Source organism: Tyto alba, unplaced genomic scaffold (genome assembly GCF_018691265.1).
Source record: "Tyto alba isolate M040663 unplaced genomic scaffold, T.alba_DEE_v4.0 Super-Scaffold_17, whole genome shotgun sequence".
Lineage (NCBI taxonomy): Eukaryota > Metazoa > Chordata > Aves > Strigiformes > Tytonidae > Tyto > Tyto alba.
This window is the reverse complement of record NW_024881279.1, coordinates 21,662,828-21,688,253: the sequence shown is the minus strand read 5'-3', so window position 1 is coordinate 21,688,253 and position 25,426 is coordinate 21,662,828. Positions and strand designations below refer to the sequence as shown.

Here is a 25,426-nt window from a genome sequence, read left to right as displayed (position 1 = left end):
AAATCACTGATGTGAATGACAACACCCCTGAGGTCATTCTTACCTCCTTCTCCAGCTCCCTGAGCGAGGATGCGCCCCCGGGTACCGTGGTGGCCGTGATACACGTCAGAGACAGGGACTCTGGTGAACAGGGCAAGGTCCAGTGTCACGTGTCTCCAGACCTTCCCTTCCAGCTGCGTAAGGACTACGAGCACCAGTACTCGCTGCTAACAAGCACCCATTTGGACCGGGAGCATATTGCCTACTACAATGTCACCATCTCTGCCTCGGACCTGGGCAGCCCCCCGCTCTCCCACCACACCATCTTGCCAATCGCCCTGGCAGATGTCAATGACAACGCGCCCCAGTTTGAGCAAGCGTCCTACGAAGTACTGGTGGCAGAAAACAACCCGGTGGGAAGCGTGCTGGTTACGGTCTCTGCTGCTGACCCTGACTCGGAGCAGAATTCCCGCCTCTCCTACTCCATCCTGCGAGCTGGTGGGACAGATCCAGTCCTGGATCCAGCTCGCTACCTCTCTGTACATCCCACAAGTGGGCAGGTCTCTGCCAAACTCCCCTTTGACTATGAGCAAACCACCTATCTCCAGTTCCATGTGGAGGTCTCTGATGGTGGCTCCCCGGCCTTGAGGAACAGGACGCTGGTTCACGTTTTTATAGTGGACCAGAATGACAATGCCCCACGGGTGCATTTCCCCAGGGCCGGGGAGGATTCTGCTACTCAGTTCCGAATCTCCCCCTCTACCGCCCCTCCTGCTCTCATCACCAAGGTGGTGGCAATCGATGCAGACTCGGGGCGCAATGCCTGGCTCTCCTACCACCTCGTGGAAGCCACAGAGCCGGGGCTTTTCAGCGTGGCCCTGCGCTCCGGGGAGATCCGGATCACGCGGGCCCTGCAGGAAACGGATGCCTCTGCGCACGAGCTGCTGGTGGTGGTCCGGGATGCCGGGGAGCCCCCCCTTTCCACAGCGGTCGCACTGGTGGTGCTGGTGGAGGAGAAGGGTCCAGAGGCCTTGCAGGGCTCCGAGGCTCGGGCCGCTGACGGTGGGGGCTTGCCCACGATTACACTTTATCTGATCGTGTCCCTAGTGCTCATCTCCACCGTCTCGCTGGTGGGACTGGTAGTGCTGGGCGTGCGGTGCATCCGGCGGGGCTCTGCGCCTGCCAACTCGGGCTACTGCGTGGAGAGCGTGAACACGCTTCAGCCCCCTCCCAGCCACATTTTTGGGCACTTGCACTATGAGCCTAAGCAAGGGGACACGGTGATGGGCGTCCAGGTGACAGCCACGGCACCCCCTGCTCCGCGTTACCGCTCCTGCTTTTCGCCGGTCTCAGACATCAGTGAGTTCATGTTTGTGAAACCTTCCGCGGGTCCAGCCGGTGCCAACCCGCCGGATCCCACCCTGCGCAGCGAGGTGAGCTCGGCAGCGTGTCCCCCAGCCTGACCGCAGCCCCGGCGTCAGCGGGGCTCGGCACCGGAGCGGCTCGGGGTGCGACAGCCCCGGCCGGTTGTGGGGAGGGGGTGCCCGCCGGTGCCTGCTCCCGGCAGCCGGGCGGGGCGGGGCGGGGCGGGGCGGGGGTTCCCGCTGCCGGGACTCCCCGGCGCCCTCCCGGCGCTGCGGAGGCGGAGTGGCGGCGGCGGGGCGCGGGGCGGGGGCTACGCCGTGCGTATTTTGGGGAAGGCGGCGGAGGAGGGGGAGCAGGGAGGAGGAGGAGGAGGGAGAGAAAAAAGGAGGAGGAGGCGGAGGAGGGGGCTGTGGAAAGACGTAAAACTGTCACTCGGTCCATCCCCTCCGCTCGCCGACTTTGTGTGTCTTTGCGTGCCGACGAGCGGCTCAGCCGGCCGGGCTGCGATCGCCCCCCCCGCTCCCCCCCAACCCCCCCTCCCCCCGTTCCCCTCCATCCCTCCCTCTCTGCCCGGCTCCGGCGGCGGCTTCCTCCCTGCGCAACCCGCTCGGACCCCCCCCCCCTCCCGGGCTGCGGGGGGTTCCGGCGCGGCGGCGGCTGCCGGGGGCGGGGAGGTGGGGGAGGCTGCGCGGAGCCGCCGCCGCTCCGCTCCGCGCTGCTCCGCGCTCTCACACCCGGCGCGGGATGCTCGGGGGCCGGAGTTTGCCATGGCAGCTCCCGCTGCTGCTCGCAGCCGCCTTCTGCCTGCCGGCTCCCAGCAGCTCCCAGCTCCACTACTCCGTGCCCGAGGACCGGGAGCCGGGCTCCTCGGTGGGCGACCTGGCCAAGGATTTAGGAGTGGAGGTGCGGAGCCTGGCCGCCCGCAACCTGCGCCTGGTGAGCGAAGGTGGGCAGCGGCATTTCCAGGTGGACCTGGCAGCGGGCGTGCTGCTCCTCGACGGCAGGCTGGACCGGGAGGCTCTGTGCGGGCAGAGCCCCACGTGCTCCCTGCACCTCCAACTCGTCATGGAGAATCCCCTCCAGCTCCACCGCGTTGAGGTGGACGTCCTCGACGTGAACGACAACGCGCCTCAGTTCCCCAAGCCGGAGGTGGTCTTGGAGATCACCGAGGTAGCCAACCCTGGGACTCGGCTACCCCTGGAGGTAGCAGAAGACCCAGATATGGGCTCCAACTCCATCTCCACCTATGAGCTCAGCCCCAGCGAGCATTTCGTCCTGGCTATCAAAGTGAGAGGAGATGGTGTTAAAATGCCTGAGATTGTACTCGAAAAAGCACTGGATAGAGAGAAAGTGGCTGTTCATCACCTAACACTGACAGCCCTGGATGGAGGGAATCCGGTAAAATCCGGCACTGCCAAGGTTACCATCCATGTCCTGGATGCAAATGACAACCCTCCTGTCTGCAACCCACCCATATCCAAGGTACATTTGGAGGAGAATGTGCCGGTGGGCACTCTGGTCACCAAGTTGAATGTCACCGACTTGGATGAAGGTCCCAACGGGGACGTGGAATATTCTTTCAAAACTAGCAATAATGCACCTGGTAAATTCACCAAGCTCTTCTCCTTAGATCCCCGGACAGGGGAGATCAGAACCAAAGCCCCACTGGATTATGAGGAAGCCAGTGCTTATGAGATTGCAGTTCGTGCCAGGGACAGGGGTTCCCCAGCCATGGAAGGACACTGTCACCTGCGAGTGGAATTAATCGATATCAATGATAACAGCCCAGAGATAGTACTGACCTCTCTCTCCAGCCCAGTGCAGGAGGACGCAACCCCGGGCACTGTGATTGCCCTCATTGGTGTGAAGGACAGCGATTCTGGTGACAACGGGCAGGTCCGTCTGCAGATAGCAAAAGAGCTCCCATTTAAACTGGTGTCATCTTTTAAGGAGCATTTCTCGCTGGTCACAAATGGTCCCCTTGATCGGGAGAAGGCCAGTGGATACAACATCACGGTGAGGGCGGTGGATTCAGGGTCCCCACAGAGGGCCACACAAAAAACCTTTTACCTCCGAATTGCTGATGTGAATGATAATGCACCGAATTTCTCCAGCCCTTTTGATACAGCTCATGTTCAGGAAAACTCCCTTCCTGGAACTTCTGTTTTTTCAGTGTCAGCGTCTGATCCTGATGAGGGTAGCAACGCCAAGCTGACTTATTCCATCCTGGACAACGGGATGCAGGATGTACCCATCTCAACCTACTTCCGGATAGACCAGGACAACGGCACCATCTACACCGTGCGGGCTCTGGACTATGAGCAAGACAAGGTGTTCCAGGTGCCCGTCGAGGTGAAGGATTCTGGGTCTCCTGCGCTGAGTAGCACTGCTGTGGTCCATGTGTTCGTCCTGGATGAGAACGACAATGCCCCCACCATTGTCTACCCATCTGTCCCCAAGGGCTCTGCCTTCCACCAAACCATCCCGGCCTTGGCAGAACCTGGCTATCTGGTCACCAAAATTGTAGCTGTTGATGCCGATAGTGGCCATAATGCCTGGCTGTCCTACCAGCTGCAGGAGACGGCCGAGGCTTTGCCTTTCCAAGTGGAACGCCGCTCTGGGGAGATAAGGGTTGCACAGGCTCTCAGGGAGTCAGAAGATCCCCACAGGCTGGTGGTTGAAGTGAGGGACAATGGGACACCGTCCCTCTCGGCCTCGGTGGTGATAGTCATTTCTCCAGAGGAAAACAGTATGCAGGACTTTGCCAAGTCCTTGGACCTCCCCAAATCTTCTCCCAAGGATACCAACCTAACGCTTTACCTCATCATCTCCTTGGTGTCCATTTCCCTCGTGTCCTGCGTGATGTTTGCTGTTCTGGCTGCCCGGTGTCTCAAAGCTGGCACTGCCAGCTGGACCTTTGCGAACTGCTGCCGAGGGACTGGCCGCAAGCCTGCCTCCCATTTCCGCGGGCAGATGAAGCCAGATGGCTTCATCAAGTACCTGGATGTGGGAGGAGCGGGCTTGACCTCCCAGGCACAGAATTACACCTCTTGTTTCTCACCCATGTCTGACCAGAGTGATTTCCTCTTTGTAAAACCTTTCAGCCATTCTAGCACTGCGGAGACGGTGGCTGCCTATGAGCAGGTGACCAGCACTTTAGCAAGTCCCTGCGATGGGGTAAGAGAGGGGTGTTTCTTACTGTCCTGTCTGCTAAGCGCAACGGTCTGTAATATCCAGGCCAGCTGGCTGTTCTCTGCTGTCCTTCCACCTAACAAGGTGGCTTCAGGGCACGTGTGTCGCCGTCATCTCCTGGGAGGTGGCAGGTGGAGGCTTTGGCTTGGCTTGATGGGGGTGGGGGAAAGGGGTGGGCGGCACTGTAAAGCCAAAGGCTGTGTGTTCATAGAAGTGGAGAGTTTTCCCTTGGCCCCGTTCATATGTTTTTCTTTTTAAAGTGATTCTTAACATGGTCAGGAACATGGTGTTTGGGTGTTTAACTTCTTGGTTCTGTTTGACCCCTTTACTCTGCATGGCATACGAACCGCGGTGCGGGAGGAGGTTACCTGAAAGCAGTTTGTCGGTGTTTCTTTTGCTCTGTTTTAGAGGTGCACGGTAGAAATTGTTCACCTTTTAACTCCCAAATGTTATTAATTACTGATTTTGCCCTGGCAAGGGATCATTTTCCGGCTTGATCATTTTAAGTGAGGGGCTGAATTCACTATTCAGCACTGAACGTAGTGACAATTTTCATAAAGATCCTGGTGACCTTATGTGCCCTTGTGCTTGCAGAGACGTAGGCAGCGGCGCGCTTTGAAAACTTTAGCCACTTGTATTCAGACGTCTAAATATAGATGTAGGTGACTGGATTTATCTGTAGCTTTTATAACTTTGGGATATAAAAAGTAAAGCAATTTTGTGTTGTAAGTGCCTGCCCTAAATTTGAAAGTGGTAATTACAACAGGAATTCAAAATATAGACTGAGAAGGGCTTATCTAGTGCAGGATTGTGTGTCAGCGTGTGCAAAAATGTGTGTCTGAAATCTGGAGGGCAAGTATTTAAACAGCTTAATTTACATGCAGCATGGGTACTAGTGGGGCCTCTATTTTAGGGGAGTAATTTATTCTAATATATTCTTTCATAAGAATCATCAAAGCTGGGGAGAAATTAGTGAAATCACATCTACTGAGTAAAAATGTAGGTCAGCTGTACCCATCTTCATTTTTCCTTAATAATTGCACGTACAGGCAGAATAATCCTATAATGTTACTGTTCCACTGTATGGACTATGAACTGCTCATTCCTAGGGTAACTGAGGGAAATGTTGTCCTTTCCAGGTAGCACATTAGCATTCTGGAGTTAATTACGAAGATTACAATTTTCGGAAGTATGTGTCTTCCAGACAGAAAAGAGTTCTGCTATTTAATGCTCTTCACAAAGGCATGATTCAAACAAGAATATGCAAGCCTGCTTTGTGTCCTTCTTTATTTACAAAATGTCCATTGTCTGATGATAAAATAACACAGGCAGAAAGTGATATGGGGGCTTACTAATGAAGTTACAAAGTGTGCTGCTGTGTCCAAAGTTTATTGTGTCTCTTAAACAAATAATGCTTTTTTCTTTTGCTGTCGGAAGTTCATTATTTTCTCTGCGGACAGAAAAAATATTGTAATGCTCCGAGGCCACAGCATCTAGGAAAAGTCATTCAAATACAGTGTGTGAAATCAAGATCTCAGGCAGGCCTTTTTAAGGACAGAAGAAGGACAGATTAGGAAGGTCTGTTATCATTTTACCTTCTGGTATTAAAAGCATCTTTCTCGGTATCAATTAACTCTGCCACCCCACCCCCACCCTCCTCCAAGCTCATTACTTTGGTACCATTGCTTCTGCTGAATTGATGCCCTTATCAGTTTATTTCATGCTTCATTTATTTCACAGCCTGGTTTCCTGAGCTGCTTTGGAAGATTATTCGCTGAATAGTTTTTGTCATGCTTTTTAGTATTCATGCTGTTTCAGAAATACTCAAGAAAGGGGGAGGGGGAGTTTTCTTTTTGTTCTAATTGATTTGCTTTACTTGGAAGGAACACGCTGATATTCCAGACTGAAATAATCCAGGATCAGTTCGCTTTCATTTTCAAAGGCAAGAATGGAGGTATTAAAACTCTTCTATTTTCTCTGCAGCAAGCTCAGCCTAACACAGACTGGCGCTTCTCTCAGACCCAGAGACCTGGAACGAGTGGGTAAGTGCCTCTTTTTCCATGTATGTGTCTGGTGAAGGTTTCTTTCCTTTGCATGCCACTTTCAGTGCAGAAATGTCCTTGACTGGCAGCTCTGAGGACGGGTGTTTCCTGTCATTGGTAGAATTGTCCAGCCAAAGAGTCAGAAATTGGGCTGCTTCTGGGTCAGCTCTGTTTGGTGCTGGTGTCACAGCTGTTGTTTGCAATGGTGTATCTGGTTTCGGTGTCTACAGCTCAAGGCAGACAGTCAGGAACTGGAGGGAACTCCAGGTGAAGTTGTGAGATGGTTAAAGGACTGGAAAACATACTTCACAGAGAAAGGCTTCTTCTCTAAAGCAGATTTTGAGCATGTAGACTAGCTACTGGGTCCAAAATCTTGATTACTGCCCCTGCATGGAGGCCACTGGGAATCACTCTGTGAGTCCCTTTACCAGCCATGGAGCCTCGAGCTCTGTGCTGCTGAAGTGTATTGCCTGCTCTGGCTTGAACACTTAGTGCCAAACCGCTGTGTAAGCCCCCGTGGCAGCCAGAAGTTGACTGAAATGAGCCCCAGGTCCCCAAAAGCCCCTCTAGAGAAACGTGTTCCAGCCACATTAACTCAGCAGGAGCAGGTCCCTCATGCAAGTGCTTTCTCCTGTGGGCTAGCCTGGGTGAATCAGGGTTGGGACCCCTGAATCCCTCCCACTCCATTTGTTGGGGAGTTTGGAACCTTTCTTGCTTTCCTTGGGAAGTCCCATCACTGGCACAGGGTGGTTCATCGGTTCATCCAGGTGTGGAGCCCTCTGCATGCTTCCCACTGGAACTGGGAAACTGGGCAGAGAGAGGCTAAACAAGAAGATATTAAACCTAATGGGTCAGGAGGCTTACAGGGAGGATGCCTCCCGAGGTCTGGTCTTGCTGTCAAAACCATGGCTGAGTTTTTGCCAATTTGTGTGAGACGTCAAAAAGATAAGGAGCCTTGGCAGCAGAACAGAGACCTGTCTCCCAAGTGAGTGCCCCTCTCTTGGCTGGGCACTCTCCTGCCTCTGGCCCAACAAAGTTTGTTTTTCTTGGTCCACAGTTTGAAAACATTGACAAGAAAATGTTGAGCAGCTGTCCTTCACCTCTCCCATATTTCCTCCTGGTTTATAAGCAGGACCAGGGATCCTCTTCAGAGGGTGAACTTTCTTGAGGTTACTGTGTATGAGGAGACTGGCTCCAGGATAATTTATATGTGAAAAGTTTATATCTTTTGGGGCATACCCAGGGATTATACCCTTGGTGCAGTCAGGAGTAAATTTGGATACTGTGCTTCCTTGGCTGGCTGGGTCAGGCACCGCACCTCTGAGGAAAAGAGGGGAGCTCACACCTCTGTGCTCTGTCATTCCTGGTGGCCACTCAGGCAGCTCCCATTGAGGTTTAAATGGTGCCACAAGGAGCACTGGGTCCTGGATTTTGATTTCGGAGTTTGCAGTTAAACATCTGCAGTAGCTGGTTGTGTATGAGTGTTTCCCTGGGTCTGGCTCAGTAATTTAGCTTAACAAAAAATAAAGAGACAGCTATAGCCAACTTGTTGCAGTGCTTAAACTTCGTGACTAGGCTTTTCTAGCTGACAAAGCTAAAATGGAGTGAGGGTTTGATGTAAAGAAGATAAAGCATTCCTACTACAAACCAGGCATGGACTTTAAAACAAGGCTATGACTGGAATAGTTTTCCCAGAGGTCTGTTGAATTCCCTATCACTGACAACATTTTAATCAAGAAAACTCTTTCTAACCATTTCTGCTCTAGTTCAAATGACAATTAAGAAAGCCCTGTTAATACAGAAGTGCGCCAGAGCTGCTGTAATAGTTTTGCCACAAGAAGTGAGTAAATGAGCCCCATCAGAGCAAACTCTGTTGCTCCCTTTTCTAGAATCAAGCTGGAGCTCTTCAAGGCACAGAGCTGATGCAGACCAGGTGTACTTAACTCAGTGACAGGGACTTTTTCTCAGGTCATGGGACAGTGACCCTCACCTCAGCCCCCAGCCTCTGCCTGAAGCTCTTCACAAGCTCCAGCCCTTCCCAGTGTGTAAGTGGGAGCAGCGTGTGGGGTGGGAAGAGAGAGGGCAGGAGGAGAGGCAGCCTCAGGCTGTTCATGAGGAGCTGAACTAATATGACGTGTTGGTTCTGGTGCACAAGCCGTGATGTTACCCCTGATGATCTGTGACCTGGGTGCCCACCATAGTCCCTGAAACAGCCATCAGTGGCTCGTGTCAGTGCCTGTTGTGGCAGGGGTTTCCATAGCACGGGGTGCACAGGCTGGCCCTTGGGTTTGGAGAGGAGATTTGCCCAAGTCCAGGCTGGTACTGAAATAACTCAGTGGATTTTAGTTCCTGCTGGTTTTCCCCACCTGCCTGTAACTGATTGTGTCTCTTAAACAAATAATGCTTAAGCTAATTCTGCAATCGCAATGAAACAGCTCTTGCTGACTTTTTTTTTTTATTTCCTGTTTCTTTTATCCTGTTTTAAATTAAATTAAGGGAGGTGTTTTTATTTTAAACCCGTATCACAATACTATAGGATGGAAATACAAAGTGCTGTATGTTCAGTGCTCAGCCCTGACATCTTTCTGGTGATCGAACAGGCAAATCCTGAAGATCGGTCCACTCCCTGTTGTGCTCTTCCCAACATTTTGACGCCTGGTGTGTGAATTCCCCAGACACTGGTTGGTAGTACAGGTGTATTAAAGAAGGTGCAAGGGCAGCTGCCTGAGCCCTGCCCACTGTTACTCTCTCTGATATCTCATGTACAACTGTGTCTCCTGCTGACAGGCAAACCTTTCCAGCACTGTGAGCTCTCTGAACCGCAGGGCTCTTCTCGGTGCTTGGGGAACACAGGCTACCTCTTAGCTGAAAAGAAAAAAAAGGCATGTGGTCTTAACTGCATTGTCTGACCCAAATTAAATAGCAATAAAGACAAGGCAGCTTAGGCTGGCGGTTTGAATGGATCCCGGAGGGAGTCCAGCACTGACCCTAAGCCAGAAAGCAGGCTTAAACCCATGTTGTGATTTCTCTTTTGCTGTCTTCGTGGGAGTTGGAGAAGGAACAATCCTGTCTTTTCTCAGTGTAGCCCTGCCCCTCAAAACAAATCCCACATGTCTCTGAGCACCTGGAACCAGGCAAAACTCAGGGTAAGCTCAATAAGGCAGGGGTTGTCTCCTGCTCTTGTATTATGTCACTGCATTCAGAGCACTGCTATGGGACAACAAAGAGAATTTAGTTTGTTCTGAAACACGGGAGAGATCTGGTGCACATGCTCAAGAAATAAGAGCTCAGACGATATCCTCTGAATATGTGGTAGGGAGTCAGACCTGAGTAGAGCAATTCTCAATTAATCTTGTTTGGGAGAAACAGGAGAATAGATTAATTAATTTAATCATGTTTGTATTTTGTTTTCTGAAAAAAAAAAAAAAAACCACCCATGCTATCTCTGGGCAAATGTAAATGAATACAGAATGATACCGAGCAGCAGATGCTGTTGCCAGACAAATCAGATCAGTGGCTGGGCTGTAGTGGAGGTTACAGAGATGAATTGTCCAAGGCGAAGTAGACGTACAGTCTGGCAGCATCGCAGGACATCCCTGTGGGATCACAAGTGTGGGGGTTCCCTAGGAGGGGGGGGATGCATGGGGGGAGAACGCTGGGACTGGGACAGGGGACCCATTTTGTTGCTTTTTCACTTGTTGCCAAAGGAACAGAGACAAAGCTTGTGCCTTGCGTGTTCATGGTACTTGCCTGACTCTGGTAGCTCCTCGTCTTGATCTCTGTGTGATGGTTTATTCAGGAAAACAGTGGGCCCTAGTCAGGATTTCCTTCCTGGAGGAGTGGGGCGGATTCTGTGTTGCTCACAGGTGGGCAGGGGAGGGTGAGACATTCCAAGCTGGGAAAAGCCAGTATGTCCTGGGCAGCTCGTGGGAGGAGTGGGGATGATCTCGGTCTGTGTGGGCAGGCTAGGAGATCCCAGGCAGCAGGCACCCCAGAGACTGTGGTGAGGGACTCACAAGGAGGTGGGAAGCAGTGTGGGAATCCCCGGTCACTCCAGGGGAGGGAGGAGTAAAGCATGCAAAGAAGATATAGGATGTCATTTCACACCCCACCCCCCTGCTCCATTTATTTTCTCTAATCCTAAATCTCCCTGTTCTACTGGTTTCCAACACTGTTGTGAGCCAGACTCCCTCTCCCAGGGTGAACACAGTCAACCATGATGTTCGCTTCACTCGCCTGTTAAACAGCATCACGGCCACCCTGTTTGACCCCGGCAGTCATCACCCAGGCTGTGTGGGGGGAGGAAGGACAGTGCAGTAGAAGGGGTTTGCAGCAGACAGTGGAGGTGCCCGTAGGAGAGGTGTGAAGGAAAAGAGGGGTTTTTCCTTCTTTTCTTAATTTTCATGCCCAAGCTCCAAGAGTTGGGCTTGCAGGGCTAATGACAGCCTGCTGGTGCACGGTGGGGGACAGGGTGTGTGGGGGGAAATGTGTTCCAAGGATAGTCCTTAAACCTCTCAGGAGCACTGTAGGTGCGTGGAGTGTGTGGGTACTGCCAAAGGGTGACTGCAGCTTGAGGGGGTCTAGCGTGTGTTTGGGGTGGTCAGGAGGTCCCGCATGACAGCAGCACCCCAGTGTACCACGCTCCCGCCAAGGGGACCCCATATGTGCATGTCTGGGTGGGACATCCCAGGGCAGGCAGCAGCTGGGGCCAGAGGCCAGAGGCAGAGGGACACACGGACGTTCACGGGCTTAAGCAGCACCGAGGCAGATACATGGCAGAAAGACAACTGGCCACAGATGGAGGCTTTAGCACGTCCTTCCTAAAAAAAATTACTTGCTAACCCAGCAGCTACAGGATTGTCTGCAGGTGTTGTAACCCCCTAGGAATGTATGTTACAAGTTTGTGTAACGTTATAGTGGATAGAGTAACAAGGGCTATAAAACATATACACAGCCGCACCAGTGGGGATGTCTGGGTGAACACTGACAGATTTACCTTCTGTCCACTCTTTGAAAATGTTGTGAAAACCAGCATGTGCTGGGCAGAGGCACCGGCCAAGCTGCAGCCCGCAGAAGTCCTCTCCCTCCCCTCCCGTGCTATCGCTGGGCTGCAGAGCCAGGCCCCTGCGTCTGTGACCCCTCTGTCTCTCTCATGCCCCACTGTGGCTCTTCTGGCATCTTATAGAATTGCAGAAGGGTTTGGGTTGGAAGAGACTTTCAAAGCTCATCCACTCAAACCCTCCCTGCCGTGGGCAGGGACACCCTTCACTAGACCAGGTTGCTTAAAACCTTGTCCAACCTGACCTTGAGCACTTCTAGCGATGGGGCATCCACGACTCTCAGAAACCTGTGCCAATGTCTCACCACCCTCACTATAAGACATTCCTCCTCACGTCCAACCCAAACCCTACCCACTTTCAGTTTAAAACTTTTGCCCCTTGTCCTGTCACGCCAAGCCCTGGTAGAAAGTCTTTATTTTTCTTATAAGTCCCCCCTTCAAGTACTGAAAGGTCACAGTAAGGTCTCCCCGGAGCCTTCTCTTCTCCAGGCTGAACAACCCCACTCCCTCAGCCCCCCTCCACAGCAGAGCTGTCCCAGCCATCAGACCGTTTCATTTGCCTCCTCTGGACCCGCTCTCACAGGTCCCTGTCTGTCTTGTGCTGGGGACCCCAGAGCTGGATGCAGTGCCCCAGGGGGGTCTCAGGAAAGGGGAGCTGAGGGAGAGAACCACATCCCTTGACCTGCTGGCCACGCTGCTGCTGCTGCTGAAGCCCACGGTATGGTTGGGCTATGAGCACACATTGCTCACTCATGTCCCATTTTTCACCCACCAGTACCCCCAGCCCTCCTCTGCAGGACTGCTCTCAATCCCTTCATCCCCCAGTCTGTACTGATATTGGCAATTGCCTCAGCCGAGGTGCAGGATTTTGCATTTGGCCTTGTTGAGCCTCATGATGTTCGCATGGGCCCACTCCCCCAGCCTGTCAAGGTCCCTGGCGTTTCCCACCACAACATCTGCTCCTGCTGTCCTGTGCACCATGCGGCCAGGGTCTCCCTATGCTCCTCCTCTCCATTCCCCACCGCACCTCCAGCCTCCTGCTTTCTCCGAGCCTCTCCCCAGCACCACTGTCATCCCACACAGCATCCCAGGCTGTGCCCAGCTCTGAACCAGCAGCAAAACAAGCAGCTTTTGCAATTTCCAGCCACCCCTGTGATGACGGGCAGTGACTGCCAAGCTAGCGGGCCAAGCATGGCAGGTAACTGAGCCTTTCCCTCGTAGGAGATGCCAATGAGGGTCTTCTTCTGTTGTTTTTCAAGCAAATGGTAGAAGAGTAGCATATCAGAAACTTCTACTTGGCAATCAAATCTGGTTGAAACCACTCAGCATCTTCCAGAAGCCAGGGGTAATAGGATGAGTGGATGAGCAGCATTGACAAGGCCAAAAGGAGCAGCAGAAACAACGCCACCCTTGGAAGTTTAGGAAATAATTGTAGTCCTCAGGTTTCCTTCCCAAATTCACTCAAGGGTTGAAGCCAGCAGTGGTATTTGCTTTGCCAGGCAGGACTCTACATGTTTTGCAGGTGAATTAAAAGAGGTGCAGCAGTCTTTGGGCTGAAATTGCTGCTTCTTCAGGCTGGTTTGCATTCATCTACCTGTTTGGATTCTTGAGTATTATTGAGTGATTCCTTCATGGTTTCTGCAGCATGAGGAGCATGGAGCTGATTCTCAGCTTCCACCCCAGGGCCTTGGGAAGGTGTGAGTGGAGCCCAGCAGCCTGAAAAATCACAGCACCCTCTGGAAATCCCTTTGAGGTCATCGCTTTGCAGGAACAGCTGTAATCTAGGTAACACAGCTCCCTCCTAAGATTGAGAGCCACTGCACTTTAATGTGGACTGTGGACCCCTGAGTGAAGGAGTTGTGCTCATAAAGGGGCTCTTCTCTGAAGGGAGGGCTTTCCCCCTGCCAATACATCTGTGACTGCAGAGCTCAAGTCACCAGCTTGTTCCAGGTCCTGGGGAGCCTGGGAGAGAATTTGCCTGTTTGGGGAGTATTTGAGGTGGTTGTTCATGCCTGATGATGCAACCCGTGCCAGCCTTGAGCCTGTTTGTGTCTTTGCTCAGCAAACACCTCGGAGGGAACCACAGAAGCCCAGCAAGGGCCAGATGGTCACATCTGCCAGGTTTGGTGCTGCCCTGGTGTGTCTTGAAACAGGAAAAGTTGAAGTCCACTCAGAGGCTCATGGCTTTGAGGCGCTGAAGTGTGGCCAAAGAGCAACGAAGCTGGTGAAGGGCATGGAGAACAAGTCTGATGAGAACTGGCTGAGGGAACTGGGATTGTTTAGTCTGGAGAAAAGGAGATTGAGGGGAGACCTCAACAACTATCTGAAAGGAGGTTGTAGCAAGGTGGGTGTCAGCCTCTTTTCCCAAGTAACAAGCAATGGGACAAGAGGAAATGGCCTCAAGTTGCGTCAGGGGAGGATTAGATTGGATATTAGGAAAAATTTCTTCACTGAAAGGATAATCAAGCACTGGAACAGGCTGCCCAGGGAAGTTGAGTCACCATCCCTGGAGGTATTTAAAAGACATGTAGATGTCAAACTTAAGGACATGGTTTAGTGGTGGACCTGATAGTGTTAGATTAATGGTTAGACTCAATGATCTTAAAGGTCTTTTCCAACCTAAATGATTCTATGATTCTATGACTGTGATTTCCTCTCGAATGCTGCAGAAGAAACAGTGCTTTAAAGCATTACGAGGCTGCTCGGAGCCTGGCTTTCCTATGAGCATGGGCTGCAGCTATGGAGTGGATTTGGGGTGCTGGGACAGGCAGAAGCTGTTTTGGCATGGGGAGCAGGAGTTGTCCCTGGATAACTGCTCTCCTTGCCCCTCTTCCTGCAGAGCTGAGATGATGCTGGGACTGGAAGCTGAAGGTTTTGTAGCAATGTATCCCAGTCCCACCCCACCTCCCCTTCCACATCCAGGAGACAACAGAGCTGGTCCCGCTTGCTGTGCACAATGCCTGTGAGCACTCCTGCTTGCAAGGTTCAGTCTTTTACCTATTAACAGCCCAAATCTCAGCAGATTCAGTATTTGGGTGTCTTTCTAGATCACATACCTGCTTCAGCTGAATCTTTCCTTCCTTTATTGACCATCCTGGGCCAATAAATCCTTTATCTGCATTGTGATGGCCCTTGAAGTCTGAGCCATCCAGATCCTGCCAGGTGGGACAAAGGCTGGAGACTCTTTTATGGAGACAGAGAACTATCCTAGGAATGGGACGTGTTTCTCATTCTGGAAATCTCCCTGAATATCAGGAGTTTCATCATCACAGTGTTATGTATAGAAGTGCTATTTTAGGTAATATAGCAGGTGCTATGTGTATTAGTTTAATTTTTCTGTCTCCATCTGCTTCCTGCACAGCTGACCACATGCCATGACTGGCTGCAGAGGTGCAGGGATACGACAAATAGGCACAATAACCATTCCAAAGAATTTCTCATTTATCCCTCCTAGCGCATTTGGGGAATGGATGGTGGCAGGATGAACTGGGTGAAATAATACTGGTCTCAGTTCTGGCTCATCCAGGAGGACTGGAAGAGTCCCTGAGAGGGGGGCACTGCTCCTTGTCCCCGTTTTAGAGACATCATGGCCTTTTATTCTGCCTCTGCCTGACAGGGCAGCATCCCAGCACCTCCACTGGCTGGAAGTAACGACTTGCCGGTCTTTTGCAAGGCTGCAAATCTTCCCCCCGCTTGCCTGCTAACATTTTCAACCTCATCTTTGCACAGTCATGGTCTTAAAGCTGGGCCTCATCCAGATCCTCTCCAGCCCGTGTAATTGCATTACAGAAGTGGCAGGGAATGTGCGGAGCTGGGGGAACGCGGGGGAAGGGCCAGCAGCATCCTCTGTTAAGGAAGGGAGATGGCCAGGGAATTGTAGCAATTTTGGAGTGGATTCCATTTTGTTGGAGGCTGGGGGGGGAGGCAGGAGGGTGGTGGGCTGGGGGCTGGGCCTGCAGGAGGCTGGTGTGGGTGGTGGGACAGCGGGATGCTGACCCTGGAGCTGCATCCCCAGCCGTGGGGCTGTGTCCCCAGCACACCTTGAGCACAGCGGAGGCTCAGCACCGGCAGGGACAGATCCGTTCCCTCTTGCTTGTCACTCTGCCAGCCAAGAAACGCGGCAGGCTGTGATTTTATTTCTGTTGCTGCCTGTAGCTGGAGCTGTGTGTGGGAGATGGCGAGGGGGGTTGGGGATGGGGAGGGCTTGGAGGAAGCTGAGAGAGAGGAAACAGGAGTGCAGGGGAAGTTAGGATGGGGGAGCAGCCGGGGGGGGGGGGGGGGGGGGGAAGGGCACTGCCCAAGAATGGAGCTGGAGGAGTTGGCTTGAAGATACCCCCCTGACCCTGGGAGCTGGGTGGGGAGGGGAGGGCAGAGTCCTGCCCCAGCCAGGCTGCTGGGGGAGGTGTTGGAAGGGTGGGAGGAGCTGGGGAGCAAATGAGAGAGAAAAGACGAGAGGCTGGGAGGAAAAATAAACCCCAGTCACATCCCCCTCCCCGGAGTGGGGAAGCCTGGGAGCAGCCAGAGCCATGGGGTGGGAGACGTGCTGGCTGGGGCCGGGGGGGGGGGGTTGTCACTGCTGTACGAGCCAGAAACCCCCAAATAATAGAGGTGGAAGGATGCTGAGGATGTTCCAGGAAAATCCTCAGGCCAAGCGTTGCCCACAGTCCTGCCAGGCACCCTCGGGGTGCCATGGGATGCTGGGCTGTCCTCTCCAGCCCCTGGGGCTCTGACAGCACCGATCTGACATGAATAAACTTCTTCAGTTGGTTGTGGCACTGCTACGGTTTGTGTTTCCAGCTGCAGAGCGAGAGGAAAACAATTTTTCAGGAATCCACCAGGCAGTTGTGCAAATCAATGTTTGCAAGGCCTTTGGCTGCCATAGTGACGAGCTCCATAGCAACCCTGCAAGGAAATGAATAATTCTGTGCTCGAAGAGGAAGTTAAAAGGGGATGTGGTGGCTGGGGGGGCGGGGGGTGCTGCAAAATACCTGGTCAGCAAAGCACCGGGGTCCACCCTGCACTGCTTGGGCAGATGCTTGTGGAAGCCCTTGGTAATGGGGCAGCCTAGTGATGAAGCACGCCGTGGGGCTGTGTCAAGGCTGCAGGGCAAGCCTTTCATTTTGGCATTCCCTGATTTCCACGTAGTCAGGTTTGATGAAGGCATTTGCAGGTCATGCACCGACTGTACTTGCCTCTGCTGGCACAGCCCCCGTCCTGTGCTCTGTCCCCACTGTGCCCCCTAAGATGCTGCATCGCTGGGTTTGTCTCAAAAGTGGGTTTGCTTCCTTCCCTCGAGTCCTAGCTGTATTGGAAACATTCCTGAAAATGAAAGCCAGCTGTGCTTTGAAGTGTGGAGTAGAATTGAACAGAGGAAAAAAAAAAAAAAAAGTCCTATGGGGGATGGGTTTTTTAGAAAAAAACCTATTGAATCAATGTCATTTGTATTAAAACGGGTGAGTCTGTGGATTCATTTCCAAAGGAGCCAGCCTCCCCCCCCCGCCCCCCCCTGCTTCCAGCAGCCTCCCTGCAGCAGCGCCCAAGGCTGTGGCTGAGCAGGGAGTTGTGCTGCAAGGGGGGGGGCTCTGAGGTCTGCCTGCCCCAGGCAGAACGAGCAGGGCAGGGCAGGCTGCTCACTACTGAATTGGTGATTCACAGCTCTGATTCACAACTCCATCCTTATAGCCATGGAAGATGGCCAGATCTGGTCATCAGCTGTGTGCTTTTTTCCAATACGAGGAATTATTTTGGGGCGTTAGATTACAGCACTTGGTGGTTTTTTTTTTTTTTTTCTTGCCTCTGAATTCTGGATGATTGTACCACAAGTAATTGAGGCACTTGAATTTCCTGCTTAGAGAAATGAGCTCAATACCATTTTTTGCAATGCTAAGGCATTTCTAAAATAGCTTTTCTGCATGGCATCATGGGGAGCAGGCACACAGCTTTGGGGCTGTTTGTGCAAGATTTGGGAACGCTGGGTGCCGTAAATTTGCAGAAAAGGCTGTCAGGTTGAACGTGAGCCACCAGTGCATCCTTGCAGTGATAGAGACTGACTGGGTTTTACTGGTCAGATTGTAGCTAGCAGGTCAAGAGAAGAGATGGTTGCTCTCAATTCAGCACTTATGGGACTACACCTGGAGCACTGTGCCCAGTTTTGGGCTCCCCACTTCATCAAAGACATGGCCAGATGGGAGCCACCAAAACGATCAAAGGTCTGGAGCCTGAGGCAGGGGAGGAGAGGCTGAGAGAGCTCCTTCAGCTTGGAGGCCTGAGAGCTAGGAAAAGGGTCTCACTGCTGTTGTCAGAGGTGCACAGTGAAAGGACTAGGGGTAATGGACACGCAAGACAAATTTGGAGTAGATGTTAGGAAATGTTTTTCACCCAAGGGTGGTCAAACACTGGAACAGGAGACCAGAGGGATGGAAAAATCTCATACTCGGAATGTGGCTGCTCAGGCTCTGAGCATCTAATATCAAGTTGAGACCAGCTGAAATCTTGGACCTCTTTTGAGCAGGGGTGTTGGACCAGAGACCATTCCACCTTTGTTAGGCTGGGTGCTTCATGTTCTGTCCATCTGAATCAGTCTGTGACTGTGTGGTCCCACAGAGCATTAAAGAAGTGTAGGGCCTTGGCTGTCCCCCTGACACTGGGGTATAGAGATAATGCAGGGGCCTCTGAAGCCCACCATGTGAGTTCATGTGTGTTCACTTCTTCTCTAAGACCAGAAGAAGGGAAAAGGCTCTGAAATGCTGCCTGTCTCACCATCCTCCAGGGATGAACCTCCTCCTGCTCACTGGTGATGCATGGTCACCCTTTCGTGGGGACACACAGCTCTAAAAACAAGAGCTCAAAGCAACCTGAACAATATCCACATGGTTTTTGATACAGCTGCTCCTCTTGGGCCACGCACCAGAGGGGTTGGACTGTGCCACTCAACCCCCTCCCAGGCTGCAAGGACTAACCACGGCCGTTCTTCCCTCCCTTTCCAACCCAGCTCTTGGGCAAATTTGGTGCTCAGTGGTAGCCAGCTTTCCTATCTGTGCTTGCATGCAGCTGTGGGGACAGGGGTCATTGGGGTGGAGAGCGAGGACCCCCTGGTTAGGGAGCTCAGTGAGGTTGGGGGTCCTGGTGCTCCCAGGTGAATGCCCTGACTGCAGGGTGAGCCTTTCCTTCCGTGCATTCCCGCTGGCCCAGGGCACGGAGGCATGGCTTTGACAGGAGGCAGGAGGAGCTTCTGTCCAGTGCAGCCTGTTGCCCAAAGGAGAGGTGGACAGGGAAGAAAGAGTCTTTCAGAGGTGGAAAATGTGATGCTGGCACTGCTGCATCAAAGAGGGAGTTGAACCCAGGCCTCTGATTTCAAAACAGAGTTCAAACCACCGGACTATTACAATTTCAAAAAAAAGAAAAAGAAGAGGATTTGGCATTTCTTTGTGCTTTCCCTTTCCTCATCCCTGGATCCCATCAGCATGCCGGGGCAGCCCCCAGAGCCAGGAGCAGTGGCTGGGAGGCACCGGGGTGTTTCTGAGCAGCTTTCCTGCAGCCCTGCAAAACCTGGAAACCTCAGCTGCCAGCTGGTGGGACAGGAGCTGCTGGGGTTAACTGGTGGCTGAACGGGTTGTAGTTTGTAATGAGGTTTAGGTTCCTAAGTCCTTTATCGGATCTAGCCTGGGGGTGCTCTATTCCCAGCCCTGCTTGTGACATTAACAGGTCACTGGCAGCCCCAGGGCTGTCCCCTCCTTGTCCTCACTGCCTGGACTGCCTGCACGCTGCTCCCTGGCGCAACACAATGTGCAGGGCAGTGCTACCCACACCCGAGGAGCCTCAGCACAACCAGCATGCAAACGCCGAAATAAATTTGTGAAGTGAGCAAGCCTCACTTCTGGCCTTCTTGAAAGCGTGCCACCACACACGTCACGGAGGAGGGATTTAAATATTTTTTGGGATGCCCTGGGTTGCAGCAGACGGCAGGTATTTCAGAAGCAGTGTTGTCGGCAGTGTCATGCCAAGGCAGCCTCTGCTGCATTAGGGATTGTTTGCATCCTCCACAGATAAATTGGTATGATAGCAGTGCCCTGCGCCTGGCTGGGGATGGCTCACACAAGTGGTAGAGAAGGGGAAGGGACGGATGATCGTGTGGTCCTGGCAGAGGTCCTGTGTGTCTTTGGACACGTTGTTTAAGACCAGATTTTCCACAGAGTACCTGGGAGTGTCCATACACACATCCTTACACTCAGAGCTTGTGTTTCAAAGGGAGTTTGCCCATAGATACCCCTCACTGTGTTCATACCAATTTGCGTGACCATGCAGGACCACGTGGGGCCCGATCAGAGCTCATGGGCACTCTTATCCATCCCATGTATCTGCAGTTTTTCTTTCTGTGTGCAGGACATTTGCACAGGGAGGGGACGGAGAAAGCTCTTGTGCATCCAGGGCTTCCCTCCTTGCAGAGCTTTAATGCAGCTGGGACAGTGACTCAGACGTGGGAACTGCCTTTGCTTACGAGGTCACCCGGGCAGATACAACCTTCAAGGATGGGTCTGTCCCCTTTCCAAAATGGCCATATTGAGACTGCCCTGGGTGTGAGGGCTGCAGCGGGCACAAGAGGTGGGGGGAGTCAGGCAGCGAGGTGCTCGGCACGGTGGCGAAGGGCCCATCTGCCGCCCAGCATGTGGTGCTGAGCTGGCGCCGGCAGTGCCTGCGCTGGCATTTGCAGTGCGCGGGGTGCCGAGCACTTAAGCACGGAGTTGCCAGCAGGAGCCCCCAGAACTGGGGGAGATCTTGGCTGCTTCAGCATGTCGGTCTGCGCAGGGCTTTGGGGTCTGGCAACTCCTGGGTGCAAGGGCTCCACGGTGGTGGAGGAGGAGACCACCTTCATGCTTTGAAGCCTGATGGTTTGAACACTTGACTGGGAGTCAGGCTCAGCTCTCTCCAAGGGACCCCCCCAGCTTTTTCAACCCCGCCAGCTCACTTCTGGAGAGCTCTCAGCTGCAAGCCTTCATCCCAGGAGAGAGACAGTGCACAGCCAAGGGGCAGATCCTGGCATCCCAGTGGGTGGGAGAGGAGAGACTCGTGGTCTGAGTGATGTGGTCACTTAGGGTCAGAGCAGAGGAGGACCCAGGAAGCTGGTTAGAAGTTTAGATCTCTCCGCTGGAAGCAGGGAGGCTCTGGCGGGGCTCTGGGAGCACAGCCCTGACCTTTCCAGAGAGGAAGTGCCACCACCAGTGAGCGGGTGGCCAAGCACAGCTGGCACCTGGCAAACATGAAAGCAGGGTTTGTTAGACTGTGCACAAACTGCTGATTGTAACCTCAGACACAAAAACCTCCTTCGCTGAAGTCTTGATAGCATCCCCAGAGGTTTCCCAGGCGGATCTGCGGTGCTCAGCCCCCACCATTAGCCAGACCCAGGGAACCAAGGCAGGAGCCCACCTCCCTTCTCTCCTGTCCCTGTTGCTCCAGCCTCCCCAGGACTGTTTGCTGCTGGATCTGCAGAGCTGGTGACTTCTCTTGGGCTCCATTCAGAACAAGCGTTGCAGTGCCGGGCAGCTGGGTCCATGCTGACCCTAATGCCCACAACGCCACGGGGTTTTCTCACCTTTGTCTTATGAATGAAGCTGCAGAATAGAGCTGTAGCCTGAAATAGCTTGTAAGGTGCATCCATTCACATGGCCTGCAAAAGGAACAGGAGGACCTTGTTGTACAAGGGTGCATGCACCTCTGGGGCTTTAGGACCAGCATTTTTTGTGGTATTACATTATATTAGTGGGATTTTGAGGTGATGAAGTGGTGGCTGTCTCTGAAGTCAGCAGGAGTTAGGGAGGTGCTGCTGGGAGCACCACTGAGCCCCCGAGTGTTTTTGGTATTGATGGTTATTCTTCAATAGCCTGGTGGGGGATGGAGACCTCTGAAAGTGTCTTAACTCTGGAGTGTTATTTAGCAGAAGGATTTAAAACCTGAAAACTCCTCTCTGCCAGTGGACACAGCCTTGGCTTCTCATGCTCTCTGACAAGCCCGGTCCTCCTGACCAAGTTGTAGTAACTTGCTGTTTCTTTTATTTTCCTGTAGCTCCCAGAATGGAGAGGAAGGTGGAGCCTGGCCAAACAACCAGTTTGACACGGAGATGCTCCAAGCCATGATCCTGGCTTCAGCAAATGGTTGGTCTCCATCACATGCGGGAAAACCATGGCACTTGCGCTTGCGCGGCCATCTCAGATGCATGCTGTTGGATAAAATGAGTGATGTATCTGGGTTGACTGGGGTGGCTTCAAAAGTCCTTCTTCAACAGATACTGGTAGAAGAGCACTGCTGCCTGTGTTACCCTGCAGAGGAGAGGCATTGGGAAGGATTCAGGCAGAGGAGATACCAGATAGCCATCAGCATCAGGCATGCTGTAGACAAGGGTACCTCTCCAACCCAAACCATATTATTTATGTCCTGGACAGAATCTGGCTCGTGATGTGGTTGTGTGACATGAAAAAGCCAGTCTTGAGATGATATTTTATAAATTACTTGGTTCCAGAACGTCTCAGTAAATGAAACATCTGCTGTGTTGCAACTTGTTGTAAGGTGAGGAGGTAGGAAGCCTGGAAGATTTGTTTGTGGCTAGTGTTTGGGCCAGGAATACAGTAAATGCCTGACTCAGTATCTCCAACAAACCTTGTGTCCAGAGACGACCGTGCCTGCTCCCTGCGTGCACTTGGTCCCTCCGCCGAGCCACAGGCTCACCGAGGTTTGTGAAGAACTTCTGGCTTGTTGTAGTTGTAGTCACAGAGATTTGTTTGGTTTGGGGTTGTCTTGGGTTAGTTTGTTCTGGTTTATGGCTCTGCCATGTGGAAGCAGTGGGCAGGGAGGGGTGTTCCCATGCATTCACAGTCTCCATGGCTTTATATAAAAGCAATGCAATTATCAATCTACACAGCACTACGGTTAAGGAGGCTAGTTTTCATACAGCCTTTATTTATAAATACCTCCAAGTCATTTCCCCCTTGATTTAAAAATAGAAGCAACAGCACAGCCATAAAATCCTGTGCAAAATGCTTAGGATGTTTCCATTGAGCTGTTGGGAGAGAAGGAATCTGGGGGAGGAGGGACGGCTTTGGTGTTGCTTTCTTGGAAAGCTGCTGCAGCTGAACTTTGCCGCTCTGCAGACACCAGGCAGCCTGGAGACACAGCTGCTGTGGCCAGGGAAAGGGACGAAGGTCCTGAGCAAGAGAGTTGTTTACAGTCAAGGGAAAGAAACAATGTGAAAATGCCTCTGCTCTGAAAAACGACCATGGAAAAATAGCCTCTGGGGTTGCATGTGGTTATCATCATGCCGTGCCTCCAGATCCGGTTTCCTTGCTCACAAATAAAACTGTTTTTCTGACTGGTGCTCAGGCAGTCCCAGGGTCTGAGAGCTGAGCAGGTCCCTTCCAGGTGCACTGACTTTCACGTAGCCCCAGGCTTTATTGCAGCAAATCTCCCCCAATCCACAAGCCTCAAACAGCCCTAACCTCTCCCTTCGGTCCACCCAGGGGGTTAATTTGAATCAGATCCATCTGCTAGATAAGGGCTTTCCCTCCTGAGGCCCCAGAGAGAGGATGGCTCTGTGCACTCCATCCTTTTCTTGCCCGTGACTGTCCCTTGCTTGCTGGGTGGATGAGTGGGTGGATGGATGGGTGGATGGATGGATGGATGGATGGATGGATGGATGGATGGATGGATGGATGGATGGATGGAGCCAGATGAGGGCAGAGCGCAAGCTTTGTTCACCATCCCTCTGTTTTCATGTCTCCCCTCCTCTCTGTCCTGGCTTTTCTGCTCTCACTCGTTAAGCTAATAGTGTTGACTGGAGCATCCTCTGATTAGGAGCAATGCTAATTAAGCTTTGTGCTGCCGATCATTGGGTAATGTTTCCTGGTTATTGAAACGATCCTTATCTCATACAGTCACCTGCTGAGCTCTGTATGAGCTCCGGGGTGGGGGGTGGGACACCACGACACGGGTGATGGCACTGTGCCTTCTGCTCACCCGCTCCTCTGAGTGTGAGCTGCTCCTGCCCAGAGCCGACTTCACTGCACCGTGTCAAGCCCATGCTCGAGTTCGTGCTGAGCAGAGACTGCCCGGGAAGCAGAAGCTCCTTTGATCCTGCTCTGCTCCACAAGCATCTGGAAGGGGCTGGTGATGCCCTGCCTGCATCCTTACCCTGTGCCGGGGGTTATCCTTCGTTTCAGTGAGAGGCAGAGCTTGTCCTGCCACGCTGATCTGAGGATTAAAGCACTTGCCCAGTGGTTAAATCACCCTCTTAAGCCGGGGTGCCTGGAGAGCTGGTTCCAAAGTCTGCAACCCTGTCTGTAGGGTTTCTGCCTCTCTTCCTGGGCTCCCTTCTGGCTTCTCCACCCTTGGAGCTGGGAGCTTGGGAACAACATGAAAAGGCAATGTGTTTTGATCCATGTGAAGAGGCAGAGGCAGCTGCTAAGACAGACTGAGGAGCACAGATGATCCAAGACACCAGACATTAAAGGGCAGGCATAGGAGGCACCCTGTCCTTAAAATACTCCAGCTTCCAGCAAGAATTTCTAGAGGTGCCATGAGATGGCGAGAGAGCAGATGGAAAGGCAGCCTGAGGAGGTCCTTATCCCCAGCCCCGCTGCCTGCAGGCGGGGGCAGACGCTCTATACTGGGGTCTCCTGAAAGCCCTCCCAGCAGCTGCAGCAGCATGGGCTCCAGGGCTGCTCCCGATGGCAGCCCTGGGCTGCCTCTGGGGTGGCCTCTCCTCCACTCTGCTTACCGGCGCGATGGAGCCACTAGCTGGTTATTTTTGCCAAGGTCCAAATTTGTGTTTTTCTCCTCAGGACCATTGGGATAATGGCTGGCTGCTGGTAAAGGCTGAGTGTAACCTTTCCAGTAACAAGAGCTGAAGTGCCCTGCTTGGCAAGAGCAGCTTGGTGCCCATTTATAAACCTCTATTGTTCCTGTTCTCTCTTCTTTTCAGCCTTAATGTCAGTGTTACCTAGAAACAGCTCTTTGCTCTTACTCTGGACCAACTGGCAGGCTGGGAACTTCACAGGCAGCTTTTTCTCCCACACGAAAACTGTGGTGGTGACTGCTAACTAGTTCATGGGGACCATTTGTCCTGGGTGGTGCTGGGAAGCCCCAGCCCCCTCCCTGCTCAGGGCTCTGGTACATCTGGGATGGTCCAGGGGGGGGGAGTGGGGCAGCAGCACCCAGGGCACAGAAGATGCCCAAACCCACCATGCCCCTAACTGGGCTGTCTCCAGCTCAGGGAGCCCAGAAAAAAAAATCTCCCCTGCTGCCAGAGGCCATAGTCCACCTGCCTGTCCTGACAGCACAGCTCCAGCCATCCCATCCCCATTCATAACACCCCAACGGGTCTGGGGTTGAGTTGGTTGTTAATGAAACAAGCTGCTGCTGAGGTGAGTGAGGATTAGCGGTAAATGCCACTAACTCAATATGCACATCTCCTCCAGCCCAAGGGCCTCAAAGCCCCGCCAGGTCTGGGACCCATTTAATGGGGACTGTAGAAAAATGGCCCTGCCGGTGAATGCTTCCACAGCGGAAAGCAAAATGGCATTTCCCTACACTGGCTTGTTGTGTTTGTACCCTGTCCTACGTGTCCCCCGGCCTCAGTGCACAATATCCTGTCTGTTTTCGGACTCGCTGTGTGTTTTCCTCTGCTTGCTCCAGCAGAGCAGCTGTAACTTTTCAAACTGCGGTTGCTTCATACTTCCGACCTCTGCGAAGGGATGTGTACACGGCAATATTTCAGGGGATTGGTGGGATGAGGCCCAGTTTT

General features: G+C 52.8%; 1 protein-coding gene across 1 annotated transcript in view; it reads left to right on the top strand.

The window, feature by feature from the left end:
• Positions 1 to 25,426, top strand: part of LOC104363282 (protocadherin gamma-C5-like) — a 42,653-nt gene that overhangs the window by 13,463 nt on the left and 3,764 nt on the right. The window contains exons 4-5 of the mRNA XM_042790501.1: positions 6,520 to 6,578; positions 21,697 to 21,785. Coding sequence (XP_042646435.1) covers positions 6,520 to 6,578; positions 21,697 to 21,785 — 148 coding nt within the window. The remainder of the gene's footprint in view (positions 1 to 6,519; positions 6,579 to 21,696; positions 21,786 to 25,426) is intronic.